The sequence below is a fragment of the Echiichthys vipera genome, assembly GCF_963691815.1.
Source record: "Echiichthys vipera genome assembly, chromosome: 13".
Taxonomy (NCBI): domain Eukaryota; kingdom Metazoa; phylum Chordata; class Actinopteri; order Perciformes; family Trachinidae; genus Echiichthys; species Echiichthys vipera.
Window position 1 is genome coordinate 2,653,234 of NC_139838.1, and position 14,160 is coordinate 2,667,393.

General features: G+C 43.0%; 1 protein-coding gene across 1 annotated transcript in view; it reads left to right on the top strand.

The window, feature by feature from the left end:
• Positions 1 to 14,160, top strand: part of gabbr1b (gamma-aminobutyric acid (GABA) B receptor, 1b) — a gene marked incomplete at its 3' end in the record, with an annotated part of 117,578 nt that overhangs the window by 33,877 nt on the left and 69,541 nt on the right. The window contains exons 3-6 of the mRNA XM_083925025.1: positions 3,547 to 3,717; positions 4,374 to 4,475; positions 8,076 to 8,141; positions 11,125 to 11,316. Of these exons, the coding sequence (XP_083781151.1) occupies positions 3,547 to 3,717; positions 4,374 to 4,475; positions 8,076 to 8,141; positions 11,125 to 11,316 (531 nt within the window). The remainder of the gene's footprint in view (positions 1 to 3,546; positions 3,718 to 4,373; positions 4,476 to 8,075; positions 8,142 to 11,124; positions 11,317 to 14,160) is intronic.

Genomic DNA, 14,160 nt, shown 5'->3' on the forward strand with positions numbered 1-14,160 from the left:
TAAAGTCAACGTTGACTTTTTAAATTAAAGCTACAGTCGGCAAGTCTGGCAGATCGACTTGACTCCACTGACCTCCTCAGCTCCCTCCCATCGAGTGCTCGTCAATGCGTGTGCACCAGATTTTTTCTGTCATCGATAAATGGCATGGAGTACACGCTACATGGAGGTAGGCTGGCAAACTCATAGATAACACTTGCTAATATAATTTGGCGTATGCCTAGCTTGAGATGTGTGCCTGTGATATTGTAAAGTGTGTGAGGGGAGAGGGGGTGCTGAGTGGACAGGATGATACGGGCGCGTAGATTTTTGCAAAATAAACAACACTTTTTTTTCTCAAAACGATTATAACAGCCTTCTTAACCTACTGGAAGTGTAGCAGGCTCCTTCTAACTCATATCTCTGAGGCTGATGACCACATAATGTCTGAAGTGGGTGCTTTATGCCATTTCACAGTTGCCTATATCTACTGAAGACTTGTGCAATGCAGCATCCAAAAGACGGCTCAATTACACATCAGTGTGGCTGTCTACAGGTCATGATCCTGACACACCAACATCTCTGAGCTGAGAGCAAAGGACAGCATTAATGTCAGTCCGCTCTTTGGGAGTGCTGGTAAAGTGCAGTCTCACTAAAAAATGTTTCAGACATATTACTTCATTTTTCATACGCACTGCTATTTTTATGTCAGAAAGAGCTTTTCCGCCACTTCCTACAGCGAGACTGTGACCCATATTTCTTTGTCATTGTCCACTTCAAACTGTACTACGTAGAACCTCAGAAGAACTGCGAATGACAGCACATTTGATACACTGGGATTTGGATACAACCAAACTAAAGTAATGCTTTAGCTGCAAGACAAAAGCTGCAATTTGACTTTGTGAAACCAGGTTCTAATATACCTCCTTTCAAAAGACGGCTTTTTGGCATAGGTGTAAACACGTGACGTGAAATGAAGCACAAAGTTGGCCGTACAGTGATGTATTTCAAATTGACTGCCAATACTTCTGTGATCGGCTGTGGGTTGCACAACAGTTTATGTCATCAACACCTCCACCCAAGTCACGCCTGTGCCGCTAAGCTTTATCAACTCTATTTACATGGAGATCGAGCTGCCAATATGTGTATGGTCAGAGTCATCGCATTAGGTGCTAAATCAGGCTAAATCATCCTCGGTCTGCTAAATTACTGTCTTACTGTCCAGTGGAAAAAAACACCTTAAGATAATATGAAGTAATTATGGTTCTTACAGGCTGTGTGCTTATTAAAGTCTGACTCTCAACACGTTTTCATGACAATAAACTCACAGTCTTTGGGTGATATTAAGTGAGGCAGAATTGGAAAGTGTGGTGAAAAAAAGAAGGTTGTATGACTGAATTGTGTGGTTAATTGAATAATTTAGGGAGCAGTGGGACTACTCAGTGTCAAATTATGTTACTGCACTTCCAGTTCCTTACAGGGTGGATAAGATATAACACTTAAGCCCCCAAGCATTCAGAGTAGGCTATTCTAGGAAAGCAGAGCTTATCGCGTAAAACTTGATTGAAGTGAAGAGAGCATAAAAGGACAAATATGTGCACAAATCACTAAATAAAAAAATCAATCCAATGACCAATGACTGCTCCAGCCTTTTATTAACAGTTCCACTTCCCCTCGTTCCCTCAGCCCTTGGTATTACCTAACAACATGCTCACATTCAGTGCAGTGCAGTTTAAAAACCAGATTATATTTGGGTTAAGGGCATACTCAGGTTTATTAAACACCATGTAAACACCATACCCTGGGTAAAATCGGAGTTCTCATACAACAATTAACAGACCTAGAGAGCTACTCCTTTACCCGATTATTCATGCATGTAAACAGCCTTCCCAGGTTATTATCGGGTTTCACGTCTGCACATGCACTGTAGGTTATAACTCCCCCCCCCCCCACTCCGCAGCAGTGGCTTTTGACCTGGAAATACATCAACCAGGAAGCAACGGCGCCGAAAACAATTAGAAAAAATAACAACAATAGAGCGCTAACGTTAAACTGAGGGATGACTTTGCCATGACAACTAAACGTTTCTATGTAATTCTGTCCAAAGGTCAGCCGTTTTCCCCCTGCTTGTGATTTATTGAACTGGAAAATAAAGCTGTATTGCAACCAGCTATATGTTAGCGGAGCCCCAACTTCTGTACCGGAGGAAGAGTTACTCCTTCGTTTTCCCATTCAACCCCCTCTCATAAATACTGTATGTGGTTCAATAATCTGATTATTCCCTTAACATGGGTAAGGCAATTTTTTTTAGGTTACTGATGTACATTTAAACGCACTGACTGAGGTCAGTGGGTTGGGCAGGAGTTGGGGATTAAATAAAATGCACCTGTCCTTATACAATTTGAGCCCAAGCTATCATGTATTGATTGCTTCATGCCCATTTAATTTTCCATCTTATTTTCCATTAATTATGGCATTCTATCTCTGTTTTTTTGTTCATTACATATGTGTTTATATCATGCAATTTACTCATTGTAAAGCACTTATACAATTTGTTGTTATTGCTGCTTTTTACAAATATCAGAAATACCTATAACTTGTGATTTAGAAAGTCTATGAAATGGATCATGATTGATCATAACTATTATTGCTGCAGGTTTATTTTATCTGGCAAAAACAACAATTTCCCCATGAGTTTACAGATAATCACACAAGCTGAACATTACAACGATCAAAGTTATATATAGCAATTAAGGCCCTGTTTACACGGCAGCACTCGCGGGTGAAAACGTCAAAATAGTTGATCAGAAGTGCCTTTTGTTTATATATGGCGACAGCGTTTTTGGGCCTAAAGCCCCAAAAAGTGAAACTCCCCTTCAGAGTGTAATTGTTAAAAAGGCTCCACTGTTGTGTTTGGGTGTAAAGGGGTAAAAACACGAAAGTGTGCTCTGATCTGCTCACGCTGGCTCAGGTGGCGTACGTGTTTCCGTAACATCCGTGTGCAGAGTTCAGGTAAACAACAACAAACATGTGGGACTGTTTCCATCAGTGGGACATTCAAGTGTCCTGGGTGGAGCTGAGGCGGTGGGAGGCTTTAGTTATGGCTCATTACCGTAAGCTTAAATTTAGCCAGATGAATTCCATTTCATTCATCTGGTGAGAGTCAGGTTACATTACTGCCGCCTAACCATGGATGTATTTTCTTATCCCCAAAGCAATTTCAGTCAAAAGCAACTGGACCTTTTGCTTAGGGGACAACAATGACCTGGACAAATGACAACATCCACAGACTCGATGTATTCTCTTGCACCTGCAATGCACTGTGGGTGCTATCCTTCTCTGGAGGGATCATCCTTGTTCACTCCATCACTCAGCCCTCCGAGGGTCGATCTCACCAAGTTACCTTCACTTTTTTAGACTATTGGAAAGACACTTACGGTGGTGGCGGCTGGGGTTCCCCTGAGGGGAAGGGAAGGAGGGCATGTTGAACGAATAATGAGACGCAGCCCAAGAAATAAATGTTATCTTTCTTCTTTAACATGGCTGTTTCTGTCTCCCTGTGTGTCTCAGTTGTCGTACGGCTCCAGCTCTCCAGCTCTGTCAAACCGCCAACGTTTTCCTACCTTCTTTCGCACTCATCCGTCTGCCACGCTGCACAACCCCACTCGAGTGCAGCTCTTCCAGAAGTGGAAGTGGACCAAGATCGCCACCATTCAGCAAACAACAGAAGTTTTTACATCAGTGAGTAATGTATTTAGCTAAATATGTTGAAAAGAAGTAAAGTCATACACAAGTACTAAATTACTAGACACTTTTCATTGTTGGGTCTCTGTAAATCATAAATAAGTCATAGAGTGTGATCTTTATCTACTCTATATTAAAAGTTTCTTGAGATAACTGTTCTTATGATTTCGCAATGTAAATAAAATAAAATTCAATTGAATTCAATTGTCATTATACAGACTTTGAGATCCAGAGATACTTCAAAGACTTCAGCAAGTTATTTTGTGTAAAGTTTCAAAACCTCTTTGGGGTGCTTTGTTCTTTCAGATTTTGTTCCAGAAATATTTATTCCCTTTTCTCATTTCCTATTTCTCTCCCCTCCATTATCTCCCCCATCTTCCATCACATCTCTGCTCCATTGATTGGTTTCTGTTTGCCTCTCTCTTGTCACCTGCTGTTTTATCTGTTGGTATCATCACCCACACACCCACCATTATCTGTCTAAACCTCTAACTAATATCTCCCTTCGGTACTATGCTCCTACTTCAATTGCTGCTTACTGTTTCTCAATTTTCTTTTTGCAACCTACCGTTCCTAAATTCTCTCACTCCTATTTAAGTTGCTGTCTCTCTTTCTGTCATCTTCTCACGCTCATGTCTCTCTGTGTTTCACAGACTCTGGATGATCTGGAGGAAAGGGTGAAGGAGGCAGGGATTGAAATCAGCGTTCGTCAGAGCTTCCTCACCGACCCGGCTGTGGCTGTCAAGAACCTCAAGGTGTCAGATCCCTCCATATACATACATACCAGGCAGATGAACACCAATCACTCCTGGATACTTTTCACTATATATATATATATATATGAGGAGCTCTTTTCCAAAACGCTATAAATCCATTTTAATAGTTTTCAGGAAAATTACATTTTTTACCCAGACCCACACATTTGGTTAATATTCAATTTATCTTGTCAAAATGGTCTGAACATGTTGAACGGACGGACAAAACAAAAAACTCTCCCGCTTCAGAGCGCCGCCATGTTGGATCGCATAGAACGCTCACTGAATTCTGATTGGTCGAGAGGACGTATCGCATTTAGGCTAAAAATAGGTTTGGTGCTGGTCGCGGTTTGGAGAGGAACTGCATCTTGCGGACCATTTTAAACAGGGAAATATAGCGATTTGGCATGAAACATTGATGAAGCAGTGAATAGGTTCTGTATACAGCAAAGTGGCATGACAAACTCATTTTTTTTTTATTTGGCTTTTATCTCGTTTTGGAAAAGAGCTCTTCATATATATATATATATATATATATATATATATATATATATATATATATATACTGGTGATCAAAATTAGAGAAGGAAGTATTAATTCTTGAATTATTTTGAAATACTGTTATTTTTTATCGTTCAGAATTTGATAAAATATGAGCTGTGACCCTCTCCGGGAACCATCACCTTATCGTGGTGGAGAGGTTTGTGTGTCCCTGTGAACCTGAGGGCTGTCTTGTCTGGAGCCTAGTGTTCCTGGTAGGGTCTCCCATGGCAGAGTGGTCTCAGGCGAGGGGACGGACTAAGAATGGTTCACAAAGACTCTATGGACAAACGAGGAAGAGGAAGAGAAACCCTGCCCGGAGGTAGTCTGGAGCCAGGCCCAGACGGAGGGCTCACCGGCGAGCGCCTGGTGGCTGGGTTTGCCACGGAGCCCGGCCGGGCACAGCTCGAAAAAGTGACGTGGCACCTCCCTCCTCTCCATCCTGTGGGCCCACCACTCACAGGAGGAACCACTTGGTTCGGGTGCGCTGCTGCTAGGGTGGCAGTGAAGGTGAGGGGCCTCGACAGACCAGAGACGGGCATTAGAGGCTGGCTCAGGAGTCGTCGTTTCTGGAACCGTACTCCTGGATAGGGGTTGGACCTTATTCTTCTCTGGAGTTGCCCAGGCTGTGAGGCGCTGGGCGGGTATGGGGATACTCACAAATCCCCGGGTGAGCGCAGCGGTGTTGGAGTTCACCCCGGAGGACGAGAGGGTCGCCTGCTTACACCTGCGGGTGGTAGGGGGGAAAACTCCGACTGTTGTTTGTGCATATGCACCGAACAGCAGTTCAAAGTATTCGGCCATCTTGGAGGCCCTGAATGGAGTCCTGTATGGGGCTCCAGTAGGGGACTCCATAGTCTGCTGGGAGACACCCACGTTGGCAATGATGGAGACACCTGGAGAGGTGTGATTGGGAGGAACGGCCTTCCTGATCTAAGTCCGAGCGGTCGTCTATTAATAGACTTCTGTGCTAGTCACGGATTGTCTATAACTAACACCATGTTGGAACATAAGGATGCTCATAAGTGTACGTGGTACCAGAGCCCCCTAGGCCAAAGGTCGATGATCGATTTTGTGATCGTATCATCTGATCTTAGGCTATATGTTCTCTTCGAGTGAAGAGAGGGGCAGAGCTGTCAACTAATCACCATCTGGTGATGAGTTGGGTCAGAGAATGGGGGAAGATTCTGGACAGACCAGGTAAGCCCAAATGAGTAGTGTGGGTGAACTGGGATCGTCTGGAGGAGGCCCCTGTCCGAGAGATCTTCAACTCACACCTCCGGCGGAGCTTTTCTGGCATCCCTGTGGAGCTTGGGGGCATTGAACCGGAGTGGGCAATGTTCAAAGCTTCCACTGCTGAAGCTGCAGCGGTGAGCTGTGTGCCTCAAGGGGCGGTAACCCTCGAACACCGTGGTGGACACCGGTGGTTAGGTAACTGTCCGACTGAAGAAGGAGGCCTTCCAGGATATCTTATCCCAGAAGACGCCGGAGGCAGTTGCAAGGTACCGACGGGCCAGAAGGGCTGCAGCCTCTGCTGTGTCAGAGGCAAAGCAGCGGGTGTGGGAGAAGTTCGGAGAAGTCATGGAGAAGGACTTTTGGGCGGCACCAAGGTGCTTCTGGAAAACCATTCCACATCTTAGGAGGGGGAAACGGGGAACCGTCCAAGCTGTTTACAGTAAGGACGGGACGCTGGTGACCTCAGCTGATGAGGTAATCGGGCGGTGGAAGGTGCACTTTGAGGACTTTGAAAACTTTGAGTTTGGCCGGAGAATTGGAGCAGTCGGGGCGGTGTTGCAGTCGTCGCCTTTGCGTTGAAAGGAGCCAGTTGAGGTGGTTCGGGCATCTAGTAAGGATGCCCCCTGGGCGCCTTCCTAGGGAGGTGTTCCAGGCAAGTCCAGCTGGGAGGAGGCCTCGGGGAAGACCCAGGACCAGGTGGAGAGATTATATCTCCACACTGGCCTGGGAATGCCTTGGGATCCCCCAGTTAGAGCTGGTTAATGTGGCCCGGGAAAGGGAAGTTTGGGGTCCCCTGCTAAAGCTGCTGCCCTCGCGACCTGGACCTGGATAAGCGGTTGAAGATGAGATGAGATGAGATGAGCTGTGACTATACCATTGCTGTACTAGCATGTTTTTTTAAATAACCAAGGCACTTTGTGAAAAAAACAGTGATCAAAATTAAAGAACAGTAACCATTGTGTCAGAAGAGAAGATTTCAACAATGTTTTCTTAGCACCATAGGATTAAAAAAGGAATAGGAAGTGAAAATTGCAGCTAATTGGAGACAATTGCAGTGAAGGTGTTGCATGTTGCTGAAGGAGGTTCACTTAAACATTTGCATTCATTCTGCCATGTAGCTGTACAAGAGGCCCAACTCCTGCTGCAGAAAACATCCCCCAAACCATGACACTTCCTGTTTTTTTGGGGGGGTTTTTTTGGGCTTCAAAACTGTACGTTCATGTCTTTTCTACAGTCTGTGGTAAATGGGATAAACTGGGATACATGCTGAAGTCAGTATTGAAGTACTCTCAGATACAGCCCCATTAATGATCACTAAAAATATGTCCATGTCCATTCAGGACGTTACAACTTCTCTCTATACAAATTCTGCATTATTTCTTCCTCAACACATTATGGTCTCATGTGGTGTCTCTTACTCTTACTCTTGGTTCATGTTGGCTCACAAGTTGAGCTTGATGGTTCATTCTTGACCTTGAGCAGCAGTTGATTAAACAAGTCAAAATAAGTTAAAGGGACTTTAAGTTGGGATTGTTTAATATCCTTCCTCCAGCTGTGTCAGCCTGACTTGGTTCCCTCCTGGCACACACACACACACTTTACAATGACCTTGTCCAGCGTGCCAGCCTAGTTTTTGCTGTGCGAGATTTATTGGCCAGAAACCATGTTAACAGCATGAATATAACCCAGTGGAGAGGAAGTGTACTGCTGTGTGGTGCAGGAGCTGAGAGGAGTGTTGGCTCCCTGTCCACATGGCAGGGCCTTTAGTTTGTCTTATTTACCTCCAGCCTTTGTGTGACTGTATTTTTCTTTTTCACTTTTAAGCGCCAAGATGCCAGGATTATTGTTGGGCTATTCTATGAGACGGAGGCCAGGAAAGTCTTCTGTGAGGTAATGTATGTTACTGTTCATATTAATTTGTGACAGACTTGGCTGACATGAATTTAGAGAATCAAAGACACGTAAGTACTTGAATGCAGGAGTCTTCAAAAAATGAAGTTTAGATTGGGTTTCAGTGCTAAAGTTTTGTTTTCCCCTCACAATAAATCCAGTAGGTAGAGTCTCCATCCAGTCATTTAATTGATTCTTGGTCTGTTTTAATATGGATTTTCAATTACAACTAACAGAGCTTTGCTAACAAAGGTAACAAAAGTAAAGTGGATATGCATTACTAAACCGCTTTCCTGTCGCTACCACCGAGACCAGTAAATTAATCACCAATGAAAGTACTTACATCACTACAATACATCATTTAAAAAGAAACAACCTACAGGGACTTGTAGGGGGGAGTTCAGGTAGGTGGCAGGTGCATTATTTAAGCTAACAAGTGGATTTTGTTGGCATCAGAGGCATCATGCTTCTTACACACAGACAGACAGACACACAGCAGCCCCCCCCCCCTTTAGGTTATCTGCTCATATGCAGTCAAATGGAGTTCTTAACGGATGGAGAGTCTGCAGCTTTGCACACAAGCAGATCAATGATTGCTAAAATACATACAACAAAATTATTAGTTCCCACCATGAAATTGTTCATTTTGCGTTTTTCCTTCACATACATGCGTCAATCCCGACAAAACATGACAACATATTCATGATCAAACACAAACCATCCACGACCCTTCAGCATTTTGGCATTATTTTTTCTTTTCTTCGTTTCTCTGTCGTCGTTCTCGTCCCCTGCCTCTTTCCTCTTCTCGCCCCCAGAAGTCTGTCTGAACCACCACCGCATTTAGTTTATCTTAACTTTTGACTTTACTAACGTTAGCTAACTCCTTCCTCTTTAGTCATTTAGCTTAATCTGAATTTTTGACTTTACTAACGTTAGCTAACTCCCTCCTCTTTAGTCATTTAGTTTAATCTGAACTTTTGACTTTACTAAAGTTAGCTAACTCCCTCCTCTTTCGTCATTTAGTTTATCTGAACTTTTGACTTTACTTTACTAACGTTAGCTAACTCCCTCCTCTTTAGTCATTAAGTTTATCTTAACTTTTGACTTTACTTTACTAGCATTAGCTAACTCCCTCCTCTTTAGTAATTTAGTTTAATCTGAACTTTTGACTTTACTTTACAACATTAGCTAACTCCCTCCTCTTTCAGTCTATTTTCCTGCTTCGGCTCCGTTCCTTCTTCTTCTTCCTTGTGTTTTCTGTTGGATGCGCTGTTCGTTTCCATGGTTTCTCAGGCTGGTTTCACTGCAAACTGCGCACAGCCAATGAGCGTATGAAACGTCATCACGTAGCATTACAGCACAGCGTTCATGGGAAATGTAGGAAGTACCGCAACAGCGATAAATGACCAAAAACAGATCCTTGTATCATGCATGTAATGCCTCATACTGTACATTATGGGCCAAACTGGCTAGTAAGTTATTATTAACCCCCGTCAAAATTAATTTTAACCCGCATTTGGCGGGTGTTACTTTAGAACCCTGGTTGCTAGTATAGCATTGTTGGGGGGCAGACCCGTTCAGAAGTGTGGCCGCTCAGAGAAGACTGATTGCTTTCGCACCTTGAATTGCTGCTTCTTGAGCTATGTGAAGGACAGTCATACATGTACACTTACACAGAAAGTCCTTTATTTATAGTTAGATGCTGCTGCTGCAGCGCCACCTATTGGCCAAATGGCACCAAATGTGTAATGTCCACTCAGACACCACATCTTCACATGTCCACCAAATGTTGTTGCAATAGCAAAAAGCCTTCAGGAGATGTGACATGTATGTAATATAAGCACTGCTGACAGCATTTAAACAAACTTTGAGGACCAGCTGAAAGAGTCACTCCAGTTCGGTCCAGAGATGTTCTGTACCACATTTGGTGATGATTGCTAACAATTTGTAGATTTAAATTTGTCACAAAAAGAAAAGAAAGGGCCCTTCTGTGTGGAGTTTGCATGTTCTCCCTGTGTCTGTGTGGGTTCTCTCCGGGTTCTTCCTCCCACAGTCCAAAGACATGCAGGTGTTAGGTTCATTGATGACTCTAAATCTACCTGTAGGTGTGAATGTGAGTGTGAATGGTTGTCTGTCTCTGTTTGTCTCTATGTGCCCTGTCCAGGGTGTACCCCACCTGGCGCGCGATGTCAGCTGGGATCGGCTCCAGCGCCCCGTGACCCCGTTAGGGACAAGAGGTTGAAGATGATGGATGATGAATGATCTTGACACAAATGGGTGTGGCGAATATAGATAGATTCACCTGGAATAAATAATCTTGTTTCTTTTTGGTTATGGTTCAAAAGTTACAGACAAAAACATAAAGGTCAGATTACACCAAATCTAGCACTGCATGTCCTTGGGTCCCCAGCAACACACCCATCAAGTCTTCAACTCTGTTGATTATCAGAATAGTCACTGTGCATCTTGTCTCCTTCAGGCTTGGGCCTGTGCATGTATATTCTCAAAATGGGTAACCATATTAAAAACATTACTTCAAAGCTGCTCAAGTGCTCAGAAATTCCACAGGATGCCTTTAAAATGAAGATTTTTTTTCATTAAAACTCTTAGAGACTTAGATAAAACGTATGATTCTAGAGCCTTATTAAATGTCAAGACTGACCTAAAGTGGATCACTGAATTATTTCCAAGATTTCAGTCACACAGTCTCAAACTGTCCATCAAATGAATCCATCACATGCAGTGTATCAAATATCACTTTCACTGTGTCAAAGGTTGAAAAATGCCTCATTACTGTGTTTTCAAAATGACATAAAAAAGCATTTTAAAACAATACGGCAGCCGTGTTATTTATTGATCCAGAGAGGAAGCACTGGGATGTTAACTGTTGCCCTCTTTTCTCTTCAATTATGAAGCTCTTTCAGTGGCTGTTTATGTGTATCATTCTTTTCCCTCCACTCATTGCTCCATTGACCTTCTGCAGGTGTACAAGGAGAAGCTGTATGGGAAGAAGCATGTGTGGTTCCTCATCGGCTGGTACGCAGACAACTGGTTTAAAATCAAGGACCCATCCATTAACTGTACTGTGGAGCAGATGACAGAGGCTGTGGAGGGTCATGTCACCACTGAGATTGTCATGCTCAACCCAGAGACAGTTCGAGGAGCCTCTAACCTGGTAATACACGCATTACCTTAATAACCTTATTAATTGCAGTTAATCGCGATTAATCACATGATTGTCCATAGGTGCAGAATGACACAGTAGTAGTAGTAGCTCCAGCTGGAGGCTCAAGAGAAAGCACAGGATCATCAAGCCCAGATTGAGTGCTGCCCAAGGGTGCACATTTGCATTTATTGTCCCAACCATTATTTAAGCAAACTAGTTCACATTATCTTACTGCCAGACATTGAGTAGGCGCGAGCTGCTCAGTGTGCTCCAGTAATTTTGACTTTTAAAATTTTTTGGAATGCTGTGTGACATTTTTCCTGTGACCAGTAGCTCTGTGTCTGCTGTCTCTGTAACAAATACAGATGAACAGTGCGATTTCCTTACGAGTGCATGTAGTTTCCATGGTCGGTTTAGCAGCTTCACTTGGTTATATAGACGCGCTCTACTGCGGCCATGCTGGGGCAGAAATGTTGCCCCATGGCCTTAGTTTCAGTTTTCCACCTCTGATGAAGAGCAGTCCACTACACAGCTGCTTTCCTAAACCTTTGTCTCATGCAGGGAGTCCCAAACCGGGTTCTGTGTCAGCCAGACGGTCTGGATGAGCTACTACCATATATACAAATGAGCAATAACATAAACACAGATAGGGCAGGTGGGTTTTTTCCTTGAAATATTGTGCCTTTATTCTCATTAAATTGTGACTTTATTCTTCTAATATAATAAACATTTAGAAAAACATTGATGTAGAAATTCAGAAAGCGCTCAAAATTTTCTGAGGAAGGACCACCACATTCCCTGCTTTTTATTTGTCCCCACCATTGCTGAAATGAAACCTACGCCCTTGGTTCTGCCAGAAAGTCAAAAAGCTGGAAATCGAGGCAGACAGAGCTATGAGGCCACTAATCATCAAGCCTGCAGTGTTGGGAAATTTAATTTTCTACATGAACTAGTTCAAAGTTCAGTTCATAGTTCAGAATTATAAATTATGAACTAAGTTCCCAGTTCCAAAAATGAACTAGTTCATATCCTCCACTGTTATTTCCCAGACACAGCTGGACGACCTGGTGGTGCAGTTCACTGACGGAGACCTGCAGCCTTTAAGTAAAGTGGAAAGCCAAGCTTTCATAAACTTAATTTCAAGTTCAACCTTCATTTCTGAACCCGGCCTGGTTCCTTGTTTTACTATTCATGTAACTGGTTTGTTGAACCAGGATTCCAGTATTCCTTTTTAGTATGTACTGAAAGAGAAAATGATTCAAAATTGGATGACACCTACGTTCAGTGTTAAACTGATACAATAATTTCTGTCTGTGGTTCTTTATAGACTGGCAATAATTTTAAAAATAATAGCTTGCAGCAACATAGAAAAAAACATATTAATAAAAAGAACTATGAACTAGTTTGTCATCGTTATCCCCAAAGCAATTTCAGTCAAAAGCAACTGGACTTGGTTATTTGTCTAGGAAGACGTTTCACCTCTCATCCAAGTGGCTTCATCAGTTCATCAGTGACGTGCAGTGAGGGTTGGGGTTGGGGAGGCACTGACTCACAAGTCAGATTTACAAACATACAGTAGGATGCCAATAGGATAGGAGGAGAGAATAGGATGCTGAAAACCATTTCAAAACACCAGTGCAACTGTATATTGCAGTATATCTGACCCTTACTGTAAATGACTATATATTGCAGTATATCTTACCTTTACTGTAAATGACTGTATATTGCAGTATATCTTACCTTTACTGTAAATGACTATATATTGCAGTATATCTTACCTTTACTGTAAATGACTATATATTGCAGCATATCTTACCTTTACTGTAAATGACTGTATATTGCAGTATATCTTTCCTTTACTGACTGAAAGTCCAGCTTTGAAACATTTCTTAGTTTAGAAATCAAATCCTCCATTTTCAGGGCGAGAAATGACAGCTTGTCTCTAAGCTCTACAGCGTCGCACAGCACACTTCTTGTGTTTACTTTTTGCACACGGGTTAGAGTTCACCGTGATCTGGCTGCAGGCTATCAGGCTGCTCACTATCGCCGCCTTCCTTGAGGCAGAGGTACTGCCTGCCTCAAGCCAAGCATTTTCCCTGTGGATTTATGTCACATCAATAAGATGTAAATATTACACACATACGTAAAATACATTACTGAACACCATGGAAAAGAAGACGTATGCTTTTATTTCATAAAAGTGTCCTCAACCATCATATTGGAAACATAAACAGAAATGGGAACAAGCACGTGCAGAGGGCACGCGCTCAATACAGTTTGTGAGTGATTGCGCAATCTGGAGGGAGGCACGGCTGTCCGTGCCTCACCTCTCGTCTCCGAAGAGACTCCGTTTATTTAAATAGGAAATACAGAATTTTCTGCGATTTTTACTATAAAAACGGTCAAAATACATTAAGAACCACACCAAAATCATAGTCCAGAGGACAAATATTAATACTTGTGTTATCTTATTATTTCGTTTCTTTTTCCTCTCATGATGACAGGGGAGGCACAGCCTCACCTGCCTCCCCTGACCGCACGTCACTGCAGTTCATGTATGCATCTGACCAGGCTGGGAATGGTCCAACTAACTGGTGTGGAGATCCAGGTATTTAACCTCTCACAAGGCCGATGATGTCACTGTAACCCTTTGTGCTCCAAGTGCCAACGACCGTTGTTGGAGTGGCAGTCGTTAGTGGGAGGTTGGTTTCGACTTCGTTAGTGCTCTATTGAGTCTTAACGACAGTCGTTGGAGTCACAGGAGGCCATTTGTGAAGAGTTGTTTTTGAGGTTAGATTGTTGAATCTCCTGGGAAGGGAATAAAGGGCTGCATTGTAAATTGGAGATAAGTGG